Source organism: Sphaeramia orbicularis, chromosome 17 (genome assembly GCF_902148855.1).
Source record: "Sphaeramia orbicularis chromosome 17, fSphaOr1.1, whole genome shotgun sequence".
In the NCBI taxonomy this organism is placed as follows: domain Eukaryota; kingdom Metazoa; phylum Chordata; class Actinopteri; order Kurtiformes; family Apogonidae; genus Sphaeramia; species Sphaeramia orbicularis.
This window is the reverse complement of record NC_043973.1, coordinates 16,777,275-16,800,844: the sequence shown is the minus strand read 5'-3', so window position 1 is coordinate 16,800,844 and position 23,570 is coordinate 16,777,275. Positions and strand designations below refer to the sequence as shown.

Here is a 23,570-nt window from a genome sequence, read left to right as displayed (position 1 = left end):
AAAGGAATTTTAAGCCATTCTTCAGTTAGAATACCCTCCAACTCTTTTAGAGACGATGGCGGTGGAAATCGACGTCTTTTTTGAATCTCTAAAACTGACCATAAATGCTCAATAATGTTGAGGTCTGGGGACTGTGCCGGCCATACGAGATGCTCAACTTCATTAGAATGTTCCTCATGCCATTCTTTAACAATTCTAGCTGTATGGATTGGGGCATTATCATCTTGAGGTGAAGGTGTTTCCATTATTTTGTCCAACCCCTGTAAAAAGTACTACATATGAAAATACTTTTGTGATGTAAAAAAAAACAAACAAACAATATATATATATATATATATATATATATATATATATATATATATATATATATATAAATATGTAAGGAGGATGTGAGTAGTAAGTGAAATAGAAAAGGAAATTATATCTTCTTCCTGCTAATAAATGCAGCTCCATGACCCATTTCCAGCTTTAGATAACACTCAAAAATGGATATAATTTGGATAAAGCTGCCACAATGCTGAGGATTAGTTTCTTATTTTTCCTCCTTCACATCATGTAACCTACATTATAGACGCAGTGACTCAAGAATAGACTTTGATGACAATGTGTTGACGGTTTATTCAGCTGCAAACATGAGATGGGACTTGTAAAACCTTCCTTTAAATAGCCCTGCAGGCTGTACCCGCACAACAGGGGCGCTATTACAGGCATTCAATGACACGGTAACCTGCATTACCAGCCTCTATTGCTATGCGGCGGCGCTCCACAGATCTTCCCCCGGTCTGGTGCTCTCTGTTCGGGGATAAAGCTGAGTGCTATTCGGTCATGTGATTCCTGTTTTTTTTTTTTCCTCCTCTTTTTTTTCCTCCTCCTTCGAAGTTGAAAGGCAGGAGCAGAGTGGTGGAGGGGTCCCAGCTTGCCTTCTTCCTTCTAGCCGTTGATGCAGCGATTTCGTGTCTTTTTACGCACATTCTTGTTTTTTCTGGGCTCGCTGTGATATTTTTACGCTCTTTCCTTCGCCATGGCGGGGGCTATTATTGAAAATATGAGCACCAAAAAGTTGGTGATAGTGGGAGTTATTCTGCTTTTGTTCCAGGCGTTTGCCTTCATGGTCGGCGGTTTAATTGGTAAGTTTTTCCCCTTTTTCTTTGTTGTTTTTTTTTGTTGTACTTTTTTATTTTAGCTAGCTAACGTTAGTCTTTTGTGAGCGCGTGCCTGTTGAAACATCTGAAAATGCTTCAAGTTAAAAGTTTTGTGTGTCGTTACGTGACTCCCTTTCAACGTCAATACATGTTTTCATGACAAGAAAGAAAAAGCAGGATAAAACACAGTAAGTTTTAGCTGATTTTTTTGTGTACCTGGGCTGTACTGAGCTGTGCACAATGCAAAACCCAAGTGTAGGCTACCTTAGCTAAATCACTGCTGTGTATCAAGGTGTTTGCTGCCTGCATACCACAACATTAGCTTAATTTTTAAGCTAGAAATGACACGTTTCTTTAAATATGTTTCGACACCGCAATACATCCAACCTTTTTTGGATTTTTTTTCACTTCTTTGATCCAAATTTGAATGTTCTTTCCCCCCTTTCGCTCCTCATTTCTCCCCCTTCCTCCCCCTCCTCCTCCTCCTGTATATAATGTCTGTCTGCTGTGTGGGGCCTCAGGCAGCATCTCTACCTTCCTTTCACTCCTTCCCCTCTCCCCTGTGTGTTTCCCCTTCTCCCCAAATCCCCACTGCCTGGCAGGCTTTGCATTCATCTTTCTTTTTTCTGTTTTCGTTCGAGACAGACACTGCTGCACACTGCTGTCAAAGTTACATTTCGCCTTGAGGAGTGTAGAGGAGTTGCTGTCAAGTTTCTTCAAATCCACCCACCCACTCACTCACACATGCATGATGTCTACATACACATATATATACATAGATTGGAGACCACTGTTACGAAAAAAGTTCATGTGAAAGATGTGTATCTATCTGGAAATCACCCACAAGGCCCCCCCAAACACCATCCGGTCTCCCTGTCCCTGCAGTCTGCATCAGTCACTACATAGCTGGTGATAAATTAGCTGGTTTGGTTTGTCCCTGGCTGAGATGGTTTTAATGAAGCCGGATTCCTTTGTGTTTGCTCGGTGGCCGGGGGCGGCAGGGGTAATTGAGTAGAAAGGGGGTTTTCTCCTCTTGTTTTCCGACAAACCCAGGAACACTGCATGGGGTCAGTAGGCTCAGGGGACGGCCATTCTTCTGGACACACTGTGATGGAGACTGGAGGTGCTGCTGGACTCTCAGGGTCACTATATAATTCCAATCAAAAGGAGTCCACATAACTAGAGTCTACTTAGACTGTTGTGTGTCTGTTTCCCCCTATGTGTGTTTTATGATTTATTTTACACAGCAATGAACACGCTCGAACAATTGAAGGTTCCTTGAAAATAGTGTCTGTAAAGTTTTATGACTGCGTAGAGTGTCTGTAACCTAAAGGGTGTGTCAGACTGTTTGTGGTTACCACCCTTTAGCTCTGTTAACAGGAGACAGATATGATTAGATGTTTAGATAAACAGGAGTACATCTGGATTGGGACAAACAATGATTCAGCTCATAGTCCATAAAGTGTATCGTTCCTGTCTGAAATAATCTGTCTATTCCAAGTATGAGTCTGTACATCCCTACAAACACCTCTGTCAGTGATAACAATTTAAAGTCTTTAAATATGTCACTAATCTTACTCACTGCCTTGATCCGGAAACTCCAGGCTTTCATGTTCTCTTCCCAGAGTCAGTACTTATGAGAAGCACTTGTGATAGTGATTACAACTTGGCACATTCAGGACAAGAGTATTTTTTTTCACTGTTTCTTGCACATTTGCTCAAGGCAGTGGGAGTGCCTACATTTTGTCTTTGTATAGAGTTTTTTTTCTCTGGTTTGGATACATTTCTTGATTTGAAAGTTGAACTGCTTGATGCCAGATACGATGATCTTTTATTAGTTCTACAGTGTTACAACAGCAAAATATAATAATACTACCACTATTCCTATAAAAAATATAATGAATAGTAAAAAGCCTGTATTGTTACTGATCAGCTTGGCATACATTAATATTATATGTAAGTGGATTTGTGAGCTTTCCTAGGAGTGGTCTACTGCTCAGTTATCTGGAATTAGGTTTGTTTTTGATCCATGGAGTTGTGGAAAGAAACTGTATTTGTAAAGGATTTTCTGTCAGTTATTGCATTTGTCAATTTAATAATGACTGGTTGTAAATTGTATCACAGTTCAAAGAAAGAACCTGTTTTAATGCTTCCTGAAGCCCATACCAGGTTTACTTATTTAAATGATGGGCTTTCATGTGAACAATAGGCCTGTCTCAATTATTGTTGTGATATGGCATTTGATTATTTGAACTTTTATAGATTAATAGTATGGGCAGAACTTGGTTTCAGTAGCTGCTGATAGCTATCAGATTAATTCAGTTAATTGAGGTTTTGCTTTTTGCTTGTAGTTATTCCTCTAGAGACCTTTCTTGCCCAACAAAAATAAAAAAAATGTTTTGTCCTTTTAACATAATTGTGAATGTGTTTTTATAGTCATAAATGGCAGATATATTTGTAAAGAGAGTCTTTGGTTCATGTAGCCAGAAAATAGTCAATAAAATTGTAAATCAGCCATAAAATTGAGACTTAATTTTTTTTTTTTTTGCCCATATCACCCAGCTCTAATGGCCAACAACTCTTTTAATCTGAAGGCACTTTTTCTCTGGATGTAAACTACTTGTCCAAATAGCCCACACTCAGGCAGTATATATCCTTAGCTTTATTTAGCATTTAGCTTTAATTACAGCACATATTTGTTGTGACACGTTACATTAAATGTATGCAATGTTACAACATTTATTTTTAGGATTTTTTTGGGCACGTGCTTAAACATGACCATCTAAACCAACCCCAGATCATAACTCTGGCCCCACAGGCTTGTACTGTAGATACCTGGCGTGATAGGTAATCACTTCATCTGCCTCTGTCTCACCCTGATGCTCCCATTATTCCAGAATAGACTCAGTCTGGCTTCATCAGACCATATGACCCTTTTCCACTGAAATGCAGTCTAATATTTATCATTGTTTAAAAAGCAAGAAGCGACTCACTGTGTCACTTGGTTAAAGAACCTGTTGTAGCTGAAGCATATTACTTATTACTGTAATTATCCAATGGACTGATCTGAACTTTTTGCATAGTTCAAAGCAGGTGCAGCAGTTTTTATGTTTGGTTTTTTTGCTGTACAATGTATTTGTATTGTTAAACTATTTTTGTGTTTATAAAATAAAAAGAGAAGGATTTCCTAATTACAGTTATTTCTCTGAGGATTAATTTGAAACTTAAAATTCCCAGTTGCCATGCTTTCTGTTGAACTTGATATAATATAATACAGGTAAAATCCCAGGCTACAAACAAATTCATATATGATTATTGTCAAAACATCTGAAATCCTTTGCACCAAATGCTGTGCAGGTTGTAGTGAGTCGACCTCCTCGACTTAACACTACACTAGCACTCCCTCCAACCTTTACGGCCTCCAGGTTTTACGACAGGACACCAAAGAATTTGTTAGTTTTTTGTTGTTCTGTGAGTGGATCCTTACAAACCAGCCTTGTCAAGGTTATGAATCTCAATGCGTAAACAGTGTAATTGGTGCCGAGAGCTTTCGGGAATTTTCCCACCCCATCACTTCAGAGTGAGGGTGAGCCCTGCTTCCAGGCATTTTCTAAACAGTGTTAAAACTAATTGTCAGACTGTTTGGACTGGATTTGGCTTGATCCCAACCTGTTGACTGTTCCTACGATATTAATATAGTCCATGCTTAGTTTAATCCACTGTGCTCAGATGTTATTTATTGATTTTATTCGAACTTTTTTGGGTGATTTATTAGTCTGAAGGAAAATTTAGCTTGGCAGGACCTTAAAACACATTGCTGGAGTACTTCAGTATGACACCCAATCTAACATCTCTCTCACTTTGTGTTTTACCAGCTCCAAGCCCCAAAATAGCGGTCCACTACTTGGCCACCAAGTGTGTGGACACAGCCAAGCATCGTCAGGAGACTAAATGGTTCATGCCATGGGGCCCAAACCAGTGCGACAAGATCCGGTCATTTGATGAGGCCACAGCCAAGAAGATTGAGGCCAACAACATCGTTTTTGCTGTCCACATTCCTCTGCCAAACAAGCAGATGAGCCCATGGTTCCAGTTTATGCTGGTCATCCTGCAGTTTGACATCGCTTTTAAGGTGTACAACCAGATAGGTGAGAACCAGACTGTTTTTAAGATTTACAGAAATGGGTGTGCAGAACATGACTCATATTTCTCCTCCAGGACATGGATTTATAGACGGTACACATGCCTGTATGTTTCGTTTTTGTTTTTTAAAGTGAGATGGGATTTACTGTAAGGAATGTAAACCTTATGAGAACCAAAGTCTATTGCTTTTTTTTTTTTTTTTTTTTTAAGTTTTATTACTTGTTACATTTTTTCATAGCTCAGTAGTGTAAACTTTCTGGTTTTGGTCTTGCATGTGCTAATATTTTTTTCAGTACTTGAGATTTATTTTTTTTGACAATGCCAATATTTTGTCTTTCTTATTTTCTCAATCTGTTAAATATTTGCAGTGGCTCAGTGAGATCAGGCTGGCTTTGAGATATTTATGTCCATTGTCACTTCTAATCACTCACTCAATAAATTGCTCAGGCACAACCATTCTGCTTTGCCAGTAATACTGTTATGTTCCCTTTATTACCTCCACTGCAAGACATCCTGGTCTTGTGTTGTTATCTCATCTCTGTGAATGCTTGGGGAACCCACAGGAATGTTTCTTTCTCATGAGATTGGATTTCTGTGAAAGGCAGCAAACAATGATGGATGTCCTGCAGTTTGTTCTATATAGATCCTTGGGGGTTGTGAGTTTGGCATGCATCTTTTAAAACGAGAAAGCGGATAATCTGAATTTGTTTCATAGCTGATTAAGTCTGAGCAGTGAAATATCCTGATATCTAATCCCTGAACCAAATGAGTTACCTGCCTAATGTGTGAGATCACCCCAGTTAAGTGGATTTAGGTCAACTTAAATGGAAATTATTTTGTTTCCCTTCACCTGAGTAATATAATTTTATGACCAAGGAACTTCAATTAAGTAAATGTCCCATCAATAACTTTCTTAGAAAATTTTTCTGCAGCCGTCTCCTCACACAGCGTTTTTATGAAGTGTAAACATGGCCCTAGGGTCAGTAAAAATGAAAATCCTGGTATCAAATTTTAGAATAAGTCCAGCACCAAACTACATTGAAGTGCCTTTAACATGACTGTTGAATCAAACAAACACAATTGTCCTCTATTATAATATCCTGTACTGTAATAATATTACAACCATAATTAAAATCACCTCACATTGTCCTGGAGGGATTAGAAATGAGAAGCACTATTTTTAATACTTCTGAGCAGGAGTTGTTTAATGGAACTGAAAAGTAAAAGGAGAAAATAGAACAAAGAACACTTAGTGTATTATGATACTGTTACTGTGGTTATAAAAGTAAGTATATATACATTAAATAGATTACATAAGATGGGTTATTTATATAACCGTGTAAGATTTTGGCTATGGCACCCCCTCTGATGGCCTTTTACATGTGATGTGTAAACAATCCAATAGTGATGTGAGGATGGTGTCTACAGGAAGACAGAGGTGGTTTCATCAGAATCAGCTTTGTTTGTTTTTTAGTTAATTATTTGATCAGATATTGGACTGTAAATTTTAGTCATTCTGATAATTATAAAAATGCTGTCTGTACTATTGTTGAAAATTGTCCTGATGTGTTTTTAGTCAAAGGAAAAGGGCATCAAACAATAACTGGTGTCTTAAACTGTTGAAATGAAAGAGGATGATGACAAACACTAAGAAGCTGCTGCATCAAAGTCTGAGAACGTAACGATTCCTGTAGAGAAAAGCCATAGAAATCACTCTAATAATGTAGAGAATAAAAAGTTAACCTGTTTATATGACCCAGGCTTTGTGGCCTTGGTTCTCTAAACATTCAAGTTACAGTGGTAGGCTAGTCATCATAAGCATGCTTTGCTTGCACACATTCTTGGCCTCAGCGGAAATGTGTTAGGGGGCTGTGGGTTGTTTACTGGCTGCCAGACAGATAAGTCAGTGATTCAGCCTGGACCACAGACAGGTTTTTCTTCCAGATGCTGCAGAGTCATTTTGATCTTTTTTGATTTATAGGAGGTCCTGTGAGAACAAGTGGATAATTAACTGCTGCAGCAGTAGTATTCATCCTTTTTTTGCAGGTGCTAAAACACTTAAATATCCAGTCTTATAGAGTGCAGCCAAAAAACTGACAAAAAATGTACTGCATTGTCAGTAGTTGTACTGATGCACCTGACATTTTTTCAGATCTGTTGCTTTGTCTGGAGTGTTGTCTTGTTTCCTCACCTATATTGTGAGATGGCCTGATCCTCCTCTGCCTCCCATAGCCTCTCACCCTGAAATTCTTCTGAATGCAGGTGAAAGGTTTTGTGGGAAAAGATAACCTATACTCCTCATTGAGCAACATCACTTCATTTAGAAAAGTAATTGTTGCTACAGCCTCAGATGATGATGGCACAGACACAGCCTCATTTACAAAGGTACCTGGTCCACCACCTGTTTCTGACCTGACATTTTGGCAGAGATGGTTTCACCTGACTCTCAGCCTGAGCCAAAGCTTATCAAAACTAAAAGGCTGAAATTTTTTGCCGTTCACAAAGAACAGCTTGTCTAATTCCCATGGCTCAGATGTGATAAAACGGCCAGCTTGATATATTACATTTATTGCAAAAGTGTGGCCAAAGCATGGATAGGAACAGTTCCTCTGCTGATAGAATATTGTGTTTCTGAATTAATGAAGGTTTGCTGTATGGTGACAGTTGTGTGGCTGGCAGAGCATTCTCCCTGTCCTTGTAGCATTTCAACCTCAAGCAGTGAAGAGTTAGTAATGTTGTAATGGTGAATACTCCAAATAGATTAAGACTAGAGGGGAGCGCATACCTCCACCACGGACTGTAAGAACTGGCAAGTTTCCAGACAAGTGTGGACCAGTGCAACACCATCAAGGGTAGGATTAGTTACAAAGAGTAGTATGTCTAGACCGGCTTCATGCATTTGGCAGTATGTGTCACATTCTGGGATTTTTTTATTTTTTTTTTGTGTGTGTGTGTGAGTTGAAATTCCAATATCAAGTTGGGCAGGCATTGTTGCAATCAATCTGTTAGGCCAGAGCACCTACCTTTCATCACATAAGAATCCCTCTCAATGTAAGAATTCAACAACATGACACCTGACACACTCCAATTTAATTTCATGTTATATTGAATAATTTTTAATAGAAGTCTGATGATAATCAATGAGCGAAATTTAAATGTTTTTACAACTTTTTAGCTTCATTGTCTAGTTTAATATTAAATAACCAAATGAAATAAGTTACATTGCGTTGAAGTAATTAAAACACTTTTTTGACTTTAAAGTTGTTACACTGGTTCCTATTTCCTATTACATTTTTAAAATCTTCCACTGTCATCATTTCCTATATTTCTTATTAGAATACCTATTGTGGATGAGAAAAAAAAACACAGAAATTTCAGGTCCATCTGATTTGTGCTGTTGGGTTGAAGCCCTGATAGGTTGTGACATTGTTTTCATTTTACTGAAATACTTGAATTGTGACTGCTCTTTGCTTGTATGTGGTTGAAATGTATGAAACAGCATCAGCCACTCACTCAGTCACCTTTTCAGCACTAAAGGTGGATTCTGTCCGACAATTGAGCGCAAAGACTCTTCTTCCTTGACCACCATATCTGTGTTTGTCCTAGAGAAGAGCTTCACCCTTATTACCTACTCCACCCACCTGCCCCACTCCAGCCAGGCACCAAGCACCCCTTGGCAGGGGTCCAGCAATAACACAGCTGTTGAGGAGGCTTAGTTTCCGTGGCGATGGCCGCTGGACTGGAGTGGAATGTTTGCATGAAGTGAGCTGACGTTGGAGGGCGTTGGGCTCGACCAATGGCAGAGGGGATGGCACTGCAGAGACAGTCGGCTGCCAGTTCTCATCTGGTTCTCTCTCCCTCTTTCTCCTTTTTTTTTCTCTCAGTAAAGGCCACTGGGTTTCTTTCTCTTCATTCCAGCTTGTTTCATAACACACAAGAGCCACTCTGGAGCTGTAGGAGAGAACACTTGGCTTTGTAATGTGAGCTAAAGATGCAGTTTTAATGGCTTGGCTTTGGATCTTTTTGTTGAATTCACTGGGCTGGGCTGTTGGAGGCCAGCTCGAGGTGTTGTTATGCTTCATGTCAAGGAGGAAGTAACCTAGATTTGGGCCACCATGTGGAACAGATAAAATCACATACTACATTTACATGTGTGTTTTTAAAACTCATTCTGGATATCAGGACCGCATAATAACACTACTTAATTTGATCATCTATAAAGTTTATTTTCGACTACATGGTGAAAATCTCCTTTTTATTGAGTTCTCCTGACAACAGATAAAATTGTAGATGGTCTGTGACCTACATTAGTAATATGTACATGATTGTGTTTATGCCACTCGCTTATACTACTCTCAGATATGAAACTGAAAATAGCATGAACAGTATTATTTTAAGAGTGTACTAGAGAACATATGCTTGTGAATATTCCCTGTAGTCAGTTTGTGGGTCTTCCAACTAAAGGCCACTCTCATCTGTCATCATGACCTAATTTTATTGCTTCACAGACAGACATCAGTGTTGAGAAGTCAGAAACGCATAAATGCATTGTACAGTGTGGTTTTCTGTCTTGGCAGCAATTCGCTCCTCTGCATGTGTTCTGTGATTAATTAAGTTAGTTGAATGCTTTTAATGTTTCCAGAGGATGGAGCCATGGTCACCATTGATGTTGGGTTGGCCTACAGAGATGACACAGTCAGTGAGTGGACGGAGATGGCTCACTCTTTTGAGCAGAGGAAGCTTAGCTGCAACTTCACCACTGCCAAGGTGAGGACATAACACTTTGGTATAATGTTAGTTATTGTGCTGCACAGCCAAAAAGACACATTACACTATTAATACAACCTTTTAGGGTGAGGACCATGATTGAAATTGGTTATGTATATATGGTATTTTTTATGTTAATTGTATTATTATTTATTATTATTATTGTAAATTCTGTTAATCTTAAATCTAAGTTGCCTGTGTGTTCACCACAGCTGTTTAAAATGCAAGATTTATTTTTCCAAATTCAGTCTTAAATGAATAACTGAGTTTTAAAAATCTTGAATCCAAAGACTTTAGCAGAGCAACTGAGTCAAAAACACATTTCAGACCTACAATGTTGACGTTAACTGCTAATGTTAACACAACTAGTTAACTTAAACCATTACTGACCCAGTAACATAACTGATAGTCTTAACCTCTAGCATTCTTTACTTGGCCTCAAATATTGTGAGCTTGTCGCTTTTTGATCTTTGGGATGGATGGATGGATAGATAGATACTTTATTAATCCTGAGGGAAATTCAAGTATTCAGCAGCAAGAAGACAAAACAGGCAGGTTAGTAACCAGATTAACATTAAGGTTGGTATATACTCTTTTTAAAAAAATAAAATAAATGTTTTATATGGTGCATTAATTTTTTATAGATCACAGCATGTTCTATGATTACAGGGTACATCACATCTCTGTATCCAGTCAGGTGATGTGCATTTATTAATGGACTTTACCTCTCAGAAGAAAAGGCAATGGGGTGCTATGACTGATTCTTAATACATAGTCAGGGTCATTTAAAGTTGTTGAACAGTACATTTTTAAGTTTTTCATTAATAGGTTTTTGGCCTGGTGAAAACATACTAATTCAAAGTCAGGAGGCCACACTACTGTCATCTGCTGTTGCCACCTATGTTGACTATTGAACTGTATTTATAGTAAAGAAATTTACAGCCAGGGACACACTGGTCTGTATTTGTACTAAGTGGCGAAACCTGCTCTTCTGGTTATAGTAATGAACTGACTATGTCTCCACTTCCAAAGAGCCAAACTGATCTATGGTTTAACTGGAGAAGCGGCTGCTTTCAGCTGAATATGTTTTAAGTCTGACCTGGTTGGTTTTGTTTTTCAGACCTTTGAGAATGAAGGTCGGTATTACGAGTGTGACCTGCTGCCCTTTATGGAAGTTGGCAGCGTCGCCCATAAATACTATCTGCTCAACATACGCTTACCGGTCAATGAACGCAAGAAGGTCAACGTGGGAATCGGAGAAATAAAGGACATTCGTCTTGTCGTAAGTTGACCACTGATTGTTTGTGGTGTTTTTGAGGAGAATCCTGATAACATATTATACACAAGGGAACAAAATTTAGTAACAGAACATATAATACATAGTGTATTGTGTAACATACCTATTCAATGCTGATGTTTGTACCAGGGTATTCACCAGAATGGAGGTTTCACCAAAGTTTGGTTTGCCATGAAGACATTCCTTACGCCGAGCATCCTCATCATTATGATCTGGTACTGGAGACGCATCACCCTCATGAGCAGACCTCCTGTGCTGCTGGAGAAGTAAGGCTGTCATCATATTTTAATATGTCTGTTTTGTAATTTGGAAAACGCACTTTTAGTGCAGTAAAATTATTCAGTTCATATTATGCCTCTCTGCTGATGATAACCATGATCTATACATCTGTCCAGTTCTCATAAAACAGTATCTCAGGAAACAGCTTGATTGATTGTCTTAAACTTTGCATAAATAGTTGGACTTAAAAGTGAACTAATGAGATCATTGTGATCAAAGTTCCATGTCCTAGCTACAACATGGCAAATTTTTGGCCGTATGTCAAGAATCAAATTGCTAATTATTATTGTGTAATGGATGAAGTGATGACATTTTGTACACAAAAGGTCAATTTCATTGGACATGCTCTAATGCAACATTTTTCATCCATTATCTAACATTTGTAATTGAAGACTGAAATCATACACATCACTATGGTGTTTTTGTATGTAGTGCATGTCAATTTCACAAAAAATGTACTTTATTTGTTCGAAGTCTACATTATGTATTTATATTATACAGCACAATTCTGGATAGATGTAAACTGCAACTTATTTGTTCACAAAGCCATAAAACCAGCAGGGCTGCAATTCTTGTTGTATGTATGTAAAATATTTGTTTATACATTTAGATGCAATGAAATGTAATTACCCTTGTAATTTCTTTATTCATTAAATCTGTATATTAAAAATGGCAACAAAAAAATTACAACAATACTTGTAAAACCCCACAAATATTTACTGAATTGAGTAAAGTGCATGCTGTTCAGTATTGTAATTGCCAGGGGGTAAGTAGTCATTGAGACAGCTGGTCTGGGTTCTGATGGGTCTCTGTAGACACTTCCCTGAGGGAAAGACTGAAAGCAATCTATGTGCTGGGTGACTTGTGTCATCCATGATATTTAAGGACTATGCTCCAGCAAGAGGTGTCAGTGTGCTGAATCTAGCAGTGGTGCCTCAAAGCTGATTTTACTCCTTAATGTTCTTGTTCGATGTGGTTGCTGAATCACACCAGTATGCCTTATAGGATCCCTTCATAGTATTTGTATGGAAAGTGAACACAGCAAGCACCAAAACAGCTAACTGTGGACACAGGTCCTAATGGTTTCATACTAAGCCACAGAGGCCCAGTTTCAGTATGTCTGCTAAGAAACAGCACCTATAAACTATGGATGAAATCTGCAAGTAGGTCATGTTAACTCTGCACTGAAGGTCACTAAGATCAGAGTATGTTGTTTGTAATGTCAGAGGAAAAGTGTTATCGCATCCCCATCAGCAGGTCGCAATAAACCGTCAACTGCAAGTTAAACATTTAATAACATCCAGTTATGTTATGTCATTTGTTGAAAAAGTCTCTGAAAACTATGAATTAGAATTGATTCTGAACTCTGATCTTTATAAAAGTGAAGAGGGTTCTCTTCTCAGATTTCCTCAGTTATTTTTTTGGAAAATAGTTAAGATCACCTCAGTTCATACCTTATCTACACTTATCATACAGTCGCGGAAAAAAATATTAGACCATCAAAAGTCATCAAAACAGTGGTTATGGAATCAAGTACTAACACCTATGTGTATCATGTAACTAAAACAGACAGAAAAGAAAACATGGAATGCCTAAAAGCACTGTCTTTGGCAGTACAATGCCAAAGCTATTGATGTAAGACCTTAAGTGATTTTGGTTATTATTAAGAAAACCATGGAAAATGGCTAATATCAGCTCTGAAATTAAAGTCTTATGAGTTATTTTTGTTATCATTATATTTGTGCAAACAAATGTACCTTTAGTTGTATCAGGCATTAAAATGAACAAGAAATTGAAGAAAACAAGGGTTGTCTAATAATTTTTTCCGCAACTGTAGCAGCAGGTAGATGCAGTTTGTCTGAAACGGATAGTTTGAACGCCGTGCTATGAAAACTTAAAGCTATGCTCAGAGTCCAGTGTTTGTCCAACCCCCTGCTGTGCTGGGAAGATGGATCAGTAAGAGGCAGTGCTCTACGCCACAGGAAGTGCCAGGCGAAGCGTGAAACACATTACAAAATCTGCAAGCTAGCACTCAACCGACACACTCTGCATACACACAGCTCACTGAGAAAACACACATACAGCGCACACACAGCCAGTGCTCTCTCCTTCTCTATATCTTTTCCAGCTCAGGACTCTTATTCCCAAAAGAGCAGTGGGCTCTCAGGAAGTGCAACTTGTACCCTATTTGTGGACAGCAGATGATTTTTTCATGCTGTAAAAGCTTTACCAGAGTCTCCTGTCATGCTAGTCCACAGAGGTGTCAGAATGGTAAACCTCAGACTGAATCTAAACTGAGAGGACAGATGTCAAATGACCTATAGCAACGCAAACGTAAAATGAGAACATGTAACTGCCCTATAACTTATTTCATCCAGATAAGAAAATGGTCTTCAATACTACAATATAATAATATATATAATAAAATATCTAAAGTCAGCTAGGCCCGTTATATATTTTGACTTGTGTGCTTACAGGAGTTTAGATGTTTCCAACAGTGTTCAGACTAGGAGACATTGCATTCAATGTCCAGACATGACCTTTCATTTAATTTGGTCACGTTACAATAGCATCATATTCTCTTTACGAACATTAATATTATTTCACAACCATAATGTTAGAATTAAATGACATAAATACAGTATATGCCACTAAAATTAAAGTGAAATATATTTCTGCTTCTGTCACGACAGATTACATCAGTGTTCTAAAGGACAACTCCCCTCATACCACATTACTTCGTGGCATTATCTATTTAGTAGATGATGTCATGACAAAGGATCTAATAGAATCTGTTACATCCTTTATTGTTTTGAGAGCCCCCCAGTAGCAGAAGTCACATAGGTGTGCAAAAGGAAAGACTGTTGATGATGAACTATTTTGGATTTATAGAGTAGGAAAAGCAGGAGAAATTCATAGAGTTTGATTAAACACTTGAATTTAACTATATCAGTTATAAAGGCACATATGTACAGTAACTGAAGTTTAACTAGTAAAGAGTCATCAGTAATCAGTGTCAGTGTGACACTTTCATTCAGTCATTTTCCATTCAGACATTTTCCACTTCCACAGAGCTGTGAATGCAGCACAGTATGTTCACGGGTGTCTGTGTGTTAAATCATTTGGTTATAATGGTGTTTAGTCTGGAAAGTGACTGTTGGCATGCCACATTTTACTTAGACTGCGTCACAATTGGCTTTTCTCACCTAGTTTTGGAGACATTTTCTTGTGAAAATACATGTCCGAGCTGTGTGTGGCTTTAAACGAGGTTTCACTGTCAAATATTACAGCCATGTTATTGACAATAATCTGGCAATACAATATGTGTCATACTTTTGTATTGTATGTAATCAGAACATTGGGATTTGCACATATTTGTTATTTACATACTTTTTATGTATTTAAAGATGCTTTACAACACTATTATCAAGTGGTATGGGATTTAAACGGCACAAAATGAGATACTGTCTCATATCTTTGAGGTGTTTTTGTTTTTTTTTTCTTCAATCTTTTTTTATTTTTTTTTTTAGAAATAGTATGGTATCATAAAAACTAATTGTGGTACTCATGTGCATCACTGTTTTCTTATTTTTACTTACTTCAGATGTAGGGTTTCATCTTAATGGAGACGCAACATACTGTTAAATGACTGTCACTCATTGCTAGAGTTGAGGGGGTTTCATTTCTTCATATACTACTGAAAGTACTGAATTTTGAAGCTTTTTTTGTACTTTTCTTACTGATGTGGTGTCTGGTGTTGTATTATTATTGCCCAGGCTTGTTCACAATCTCAGTGTTCCTGATTCTGCTCACCTAAATGGAATGCAGTCATAATTGGTGTTATTTGTACACACCTGTGTTTACTGCTATCATATATCAAAATGCTGTGAAAAAAATGTGTACTTTGTTTTTAAGCACAACATCAATCCTTTGTCTTTTGTACACACATACACTCTTAAACACTCAGTTTACCCGCCTCAGCTCCCCTGTCTGTGTGGTGTTCAGGACACATTCCCTGCATACCAGGCAAATGTGATTGCACTCTCTTACCTCTGTGGAACATTGCTGCTGAACTTTCTGTAGTGGGTTTGCTTAGAACTTTTATGACTTTACCTCCCTTACCTGCAGTGATAGGTACGTATTTTTAGGACACCTTTTAACTGCTGCTTTTTTCTCCCCTGGATCCCTCCCTCTTTCTCTCTATTACCATCATTGTCTCATGTACTGGCGGCATGCAGGGGCTTGTTGCAGACATGAGAATACGAGCTGCATTGTGCCTTCCTGTAGGCTGCCTGTTTTTAATTCCTCCTCCCACTAGATTTCAAGGTTGTGTCGAATGAGCTATAATAATGAGGTTAGCTGGTGAGGAATTATGTAGAATTTGATCGGCTGGAAGGGAAATGGTGTGGTTGTAGCTGAGTGGATAATCTAATCAATAATGAAATCAAATGAGTCTGCTCAGCAGACACAGATGCTCCTGTACTACATTAAAATGTTTTTATCTGTGTGTTGCAAAGATAATTATGAATGTGATTTGTATGGGACAGTTGATCAGGCCACATCTGACTGAGTCTGTTCATTCGAGCTCTGCTGGTATTTGTTTTGTGTGAGTGAAAAAGGTCTGATATTGGTATAACATTTGGAACTAGAAGCACTCGGAGAGCGCAGACCTCCGCCAAGGCTGATTAGTGCCCCCCCCCACCCCCGTGGGCCCCCCCACCCCCGATCACCACCAAAATTTAATCATTTCTTCCTTATCCCATTTCCAACAAACCCTGAAAATTTCATCCAAATCTGTCCATAACTTTTTGAGTTATGTTGCACACTAACAGACAGACAAACGTGCCCCCCCGTGGGCCCCCCCCCCCCCGATCACCACCAAAATTTAATCATTTCTTCCTTATCCCATTTCCAACAAACCCAGAAAATTTCATCCAAATCTGTCCATAACTTTTGAGTTATGTTGCACACTAACGGACAGACAAACAAACAAACAGACAGACAAACAAACAAACCCTGGCAAAAACATAACCTCCTTGGCCGAGGTAACAAACATGTAAGGAGACAGCTATTTTAATTTTGGTGGTGATGGTATTAGTATCCAGAATGAGTCAGATCACCACATGTACTGAGCAGTAAACCTGACATTTCTATAACGAAAAAAAAACATGCACGTACAAACGTCTAAAGATGTGGTCATTCATCTAAATAAATTAGATATTATTGACTGATGGTAAAGAGACGGCGGACAATGAAAGTCGAGCAAAAACATCTGTGATGTGAAGTGAATGATGTGCCAAGTGAAAAACTGCCAATACAGCATTACTTTGAATGCACACTAGGACTGCGTGATTAATCAATTTTAAATCAAAAGTGGCTTTTTGAATTGGGACAATTTTTTTTGAAAAGGGAATTGTCAAATGGATTTAATCTCTCGTGCCTCCGGGCTGCGCACATACGGGCCACCGTTGGCTCCTCCTCCTATCTGTGAGAGCAGCCTTTCACAGAAGTTCGTGTAATGACCACGGACCTTAAATCTGTGATGGGCCCACAGTAGTGATACCAATGTAAGTCGCGGTCCAAGCATGGATCCCCCAGTTTAAATATAACCTCATGGGGATCACTCATCTTACCTTGTCCCACACGGATCCGTTTCATACTGGCTTCTTCTGATTCAGGTCACGGGGGCAGCAGCCCCTACTAGAGTAGCCCAGACAGCCTTCTCCCTGCCCACATCCACCAGCTCCAGGGGAATCCTGAGGCGTTCCCAGGCCAGCCCAAAGATATAATCCCTCTAGTGTGTCCTGGGTCTCCTCCATGCACAGATCCCCCAGTTTAAATATAACCACATTGAAATCACTCATATTATGTGGTCCACGCATGCACACATGACTGATACCTGTCACTGACTTACATCAGTATAGCTTCTGTGGGCCCATCACAGAATTTTCAGGGATTCCTTGATACCATCACAGATTTGAGGTAGGGAGCAGTGCCTTGCATTGTGGGCTGCACATGAAAATGAAATGCTGACCTCTGTTGTTTTTTGTAGTTTTACCCGAAAATTGAGTTTTTAGAGGAAAAAATCTGGATTTTTTTTGGCCAAAATCATGCAGCCCTAACGCACACTGCACCAGTTCATCTCCATGAGGTTCACAATTAAAATCGGTTTCTTTTCCAAAATCACCATAAATTTGAGATTTTTAGACTTGAGTCTGATTTTAATGGTTTTACATCTGCAGGGTAATCTTTGCTTTGGGGATCTCCATGACGTTCATCAACATCCCAGTGGAGTGGTTCTCTGTTGGCTTCAACTGGACCTGGATGCTGCTTTTTGGAGACATCAGACAGGGCATCTTCTACTCCATGCTGCTCTCCTTCTGGATCATCTTCTGTGGGGAGCACCTCATGGTACTGTACCCATCCTCACTCATATTTGCATGATGTTTTTGTTTTCCTGTAGAGCTGTAAGCTGCCTCTTCAGCTGCCGTCTCTACCACAGCATCTCAGGCCTTTAGGTCCTATGCTCGAATTTTTAGGACAGAGCGTCTCGCTGAATAACAAGTGCTTGTTTACAGGAATGCTTCACTGTTCTGCTCCTTCTCCTCTTTCTTATTTCAGCCTAATTTAAACAGCTTGCTATGAGTGACTTGATCAAGCAGGTCCTTGAAGATATAACTCATTTCTTACATCCTTGACGTTTTATGAAGATGTTTGGTGAACGTAACAACTGAAAGCTTCACATCTGCTCCATACTGCAGCCACCACTTCACAGCCCTGCAAAAACACTATGAATAAGTTATTTGTTTGGATAAAGAGTGTTGAGTAGGTTAGATTTGAAATGCAGTAGGATACTGAGTACTTTTTTTTTTTTTTTTTTTAACCAAGTGTAATATCTAATAACAAAGTCAGCTATAATTGTTACTTTTGATCATTTAATCATTTTTTTGTAACTACATGAACTAGATAATTACTCAGTTTTGACAGGGAACTTTTTCATTTTGACAGCATTTTAGAGTGTCATATTTCAGAAGGAAAATTAATTAAAAATGCAAATCCATTAAATATTTAGCAGTGAAAGGTGTTTTTTGTGCAACAACCTGCCTATGTAAACAAGCCTCACAGCTGTCAGATTCCTGATTCCTGAACTTATTGAATTGATTCTTGGCTCACACTGAGGCCATTCTGACTCTGACTCATCCACTGCTTAGATCTGAACTTCTGGTTGTGTCTTATGAGAGCACATAGCCAGTCTCTATCTTTGTCTCTGGTCTTCAGCCACACGTTAGGACTCACGATGGGTAGAGTGGATAGATTTTTTTCTTTTCGGTCAGACAGCAAGAATCAAAGACACGCCATGATAATGTTGGTGTTGGCTCTGCTGTCTGCTTTTTCTGCAGATCTGCCAAAAACAAAGATGTAAAGCAACAGAATGACCATTATATTTTACACATCAACGTTTTTGCACAGGCTGTGACTGTTAACACATCTAATCATATCCCTCTTACTTTATTTGCTCTATTTGCATAATATTGAAGTAGCTGCAAAATAATTCCTGAGTGAGTGAAGTTATAATGATCCTCTGCTTTTTTTCCTTTAAAAATCACACTCATTTCAATTCCCCTCACTCTTAACTGCAGTACTTACACCACATTCCATGGTTTTGCGGACAAAGGTTTTGCCCACCATGTCTCCGCTGTCATTTTTGTCCAGGAAACAGAGTTCTTTGACATCAGAATTCAGGGCGGAGGACAACTGCAGCTGCTCTGTGTGCCAATCTTCAAAATCTTCCCTGAACGCCCCACAAAAAAATCGCAGGTCATTCTCCTCTGGCAGCAAATACATCTATAGTTTAGCCTGGACTGAGCAGTCATGGAGGTGGTCAGACTGTATTTTTTTTTTTCTCCTCAATCAAAGGAACCATTAACTTCTTTTCCCTCCTGCTCAGCTGTCTGAGTGGCAGTCTGTTGCTCCTGCATGAGTTTGTCGTCTGCCAGGCTGAGCTCCGCTTACATATGTGTGGAGACTTTCAGTTGCTGAAGCAGTATTTTTTTCGTCTTGGCATTTATGCACATGTCTGCTGCCCTTCTTTGGTGCTTTGTGTGGAACTGAGTCTTTGTGCATCTCTACGTCAAGTCAGTTGCATCACCAAGGTTCTTCAAGTATAACTACACCTGGATGTTTATCGTATAATATGTTTCACGCAAACATTTCACTCTTTACATGCTTTTTGTAGCAGCACTTATACACAAATACTTGTGTATGCCTCATTGTACAGTCATGTTTGCAGCACCTTATTTTTTCTTTTGTCTTGATATGTAGTGCATCAACTGTTTTCTTCTATTGATGCATGCATTTCACTGGATCTAAATATTGTAAAAATTTCTTTCACTGTACTGAGAATCAAAATATATGCTTTTTTTTTTAAACTTAACAATGTATTTATCATTGATAGAAATGCATGCATTGAAGGACCATGATTAGATGTAACCAGGGTCATTGATGTTGCATAATACATCTATTTCTGTAAACACCTCTGGGATGTGTATTGATGCCCTAAATGCTCTATATATTGAACCAGAGCTCTATGTAGAAAGCATCAGTCTCTAAAATGCTGCACTTTGTGGTCACTAATCCTTTATGCACAGCTCCAGTAATTAACAGGTGTCCTATAGAGCTGCTGGCAAATGTACCACTGAAGAATACATTCATACAGTGTCTTTATAGTCACCCTTTTTTGGACTTGATCTTATTTTTGTGCAACTTTGAATCATATTGATTCTGCTTTTTTGACACTGTAATTTCAAGGTTGTATTTATTTATTGTGCTCCTGTATTCATCACTCCTTCAGCAAGAGTTCACGTAATGACGAAATACAAAAAGACATCACTGCCAACATCGGCAGTAAATCAGAGGCAGTGCAGGAAAATGGAAATTCACACCATTACACTTAAGCAAATGTGCCAGGACGGGATAGAGTTATGGAGCACTAAGCGTATTTCTAGCACGGGGTGAAAGATACCTATGGCAAAATGGGGTTAGCTGCAAAGGAAAGTTCCTAAATGAGTGAAAAGACCCAGAAATATTGATGCAGCAGCTATAATAAGAGTCAGTTTAAATCTTGAAATGCTAAACAAAAGCTTCCTGTCATGTCTCCTTTGGTCCACAGTCTCATTCTTAAGCTGTTTATAATGCTGTCCACCTTGTGGCAGCATCACACCATCTAGTCACTGAAAACAAACCATGTTCATGATCAACATGGGATGTAGATGCTCATTAACATCTGTTTATTTTGCATTTTCTGTTTTATGCCACAACCTGATGATATTCTTTTTGTTAAAAGATAAAAACACAGTACTGCACAAAGTCTCAGGCTACTATTAGATTTGTATAGATTCAAGAAATCTGCCTTCAAAGTTATTTTGCAGAAAAAAATATGATTCCGCAGACCAAATAGTTAGGTATTTAGAGTGACTTCCTTTTGCAGTGAACACCTCTTTTCTTCAGACATTATGACTTTTACCGCAGTCTTTATTTATTTATTTATTTATTTATTTATTCGCCAGGCCATGTGTTTCTTATTGTTTGAATACCTTTTTTGTTATGTGAATTCAGGTCACACAAAGTGCAAACTTTAGTCTGTGTGTTTTAAAACTACGCAGATTTCCTGTATTTTCATATTGTATCTTTTAGAAAGATTGAGAAATAACTATATATGCTTATTTCAACCTTTCAAAAACAAAGTGGATGGTGGCCTAAGACTGCTTCATTTGTGTATATAACAACGGTACTGTGCAGAAGTGACACATGAACATGAACTTGCAGCATGAAAATTCAGTTGGCTTCAGTTTCCTAATTTTGAGCATTATTGTGTTGCCATCCTTTATGAATATCACTAAACACTTCACTCACAGATGAAGTGACGCTCCATCTGCCAAGACTGAAATTCTAATGAAATTTCAATCTTTACAGAAATTGAAAATGAAAGCGCAATGTCAGCCATCAGTGTTGATATTTTTTTAACAGGTTGCGTAGACTGTAAGAAATTCATGGTAAGGTTGGTATGTTGTGCAGAGCCATCCAGACAGAAAGACGCAGCCCCTAGCAGCTTTAAATGTGCAGATGGTTTGTTCTGAACTCCCTCAGACCACAGAATCCTCCTCTCTGCTGAAGGAAATTGATTACTTGATAATATCTGTACATTGCAGTAACCAAGTAAAAAACTGATCCCTTAGTGTTTGGACCACAAAACAGAGCTTGAAGGATGAATACTTGTGTTTCTGCATCACTTTGAAATTCTGTTGACTGGGGGAAATAATCCCCCTTAACTGTAACTGTGATGCTAAATCTAAAATGTACAAAAAAGTCCAAGGGGTGAATACTTGAACAGATATTTTTAGAGGCACTGAACATTTAAAAGTGGTTTGGAGACATGGGTTAAATTTGTAAATGGTGTCTTTTCATTTCTTCTTGATCTGATTATTCTCGGTTACTTTCACTATGTACTTTGGTCAGATTCAAACAGATTTACATCCTTATTCTGTTGTGAGCTCTGTGTATTTGATCTGTACTTCCTCCAAGGGTTTTTTTTCAAGCAGTTGTGGTTTCATGGATGCTTCGTTAACATTTAGCCTGGGGCTTTCAATCAAATTAGATGATAGAACAGTATGTGAACTGTGGTCTGGAAACTGTAACATATCTCATCTGCATGTTTTGTCTTTTCTCCTCAGGACCAGATGGAGAGGAACCGTTTCTCAGTTTACTGGAAGCAAGTTGGACCAGTCGTCTTCGGCTCCTTCTGCCTTTTCATCTTTGACATGTGTGAGAGGTGAGACCAGGTTATTAAATGGCAATTTAGGAAACATTTTTTAGGCCGAATGGGTTTAGTAATCATTTTGTTGTCTCTCCATTCAATGACATAATCGCATTATCTGAATAATGCATTGACATATCTGCACCAAATTTTTACTGTGGATGCATCTTGGCATGGAGCAGAAGCCTATTGAAAACAGGTCACCTTGACCTACTTTTCCAAGGTCAAATGGAAACATGACCCTTTTGTTGGGGTGATATGTTTGCTTGAAACAGCCATGTACAGTTATAATATCTGAGTACTTTAAAATATAAATTTGTATGTCATAAGTTTTACACAAAGACAATCTAATCTAAATTATTGGGCAAGAACTTTCAACAGAATCGTACACTATATTAGGCCGCGGGGGGGGGTTAAGTATGCGGCACGTTAAGTTATTTTTAAAAATTACATACGTTTCAAATTCACTGTGTTTTCAAATGCCATACATGACTAGATGAGCACATTTGCAATTAATATAAGATGCAAAAAAGCTGCCTCTTGAATTTTTGCTGTAAATGAAAGGTCTTGAGATGAATAATCTCTCGATTTAGGTTATTTTTCTGATTTTCACATAGTAAAACCTTGATTATTCAAATTAACTGGAAGTATTGCCTATATTAACTGAAAAGATCAGATTCTGTGTGATTTGCTCCACCAGTTTTCTCAAGAAAGAAAATGGATCTTACTGAATTTTAAAGGTATAATATAGCGATAGGTTGTAGCAGATTAAAGTTGGTATTTGAAAGAAATATGGTGGTAACACATTTCAGGAGGACCAACATGCAGTATTATCTGTTAATCATATCTAAGTCAAAGTAACTAATAGCTAAATGGATAAATCTGGGCCACTGAACAAGACACACAAATTATTCAATGTATCTGGAATATCAGAGTAGCTGTACTCACTTTTTTTTAAATTAGTTATTATTTGCTGCTTCCAGTTAATATTATTTTCCAGATATTTCGTAAAACATCATATTACTGCTGATATTCTAACTATCTGTACATTTGAGCAAAAAGGGGAAGATGAAACAGATTAGGACAATTTAATGATGGGTGTCTATGTTGTATGTAGGTATGGTCTTGT

The 23,570-nt window shown here is 38.3% G+C and overlaps 1 protein-coding gene across 1 annotated transcript in view; it reads left to right on the top strand.

The window, feature by feature from the left end:
* Nucleotides 1–805: 805 nt before the first annotated feature.
* LOC115437545 (protein wntless homolog) overlaps nt 806–23,570 on the top strand; it is a 28,324-nt gene continuing 5,559 nt past the window's right edge. Inside the window, exons 1-7 of the mRNA XM_030160778.1 lie at nt 806–1,127; nt 5,018–5,290; nt 9,928–10,052; nt 11,173–11,334; nt 11,479–11,615; nt 17,871–18,039; nt 22,359–22,456. Of these exons, the coding sequence (XP_030016638.1) occupies nt 1,022–1,127; nt 5,018–5,290; nt 9,928–10,052; nt 11,173–11,334; nt 11,479–11,615; nt 17,871–18,039; nt 22,359–22,456 (1,070 nt within the window). The 5' untranslated portion in view covers nt 806–1,021. The remainder of the gene's footprint in view (nt 1,128–5,017; nt 5,291–9,927; nt 10,053–11,172; nt 11,335–11,478; nt 11,616–17,870; nt 18,040–22,358; nt 22,457–23,570) is intronic.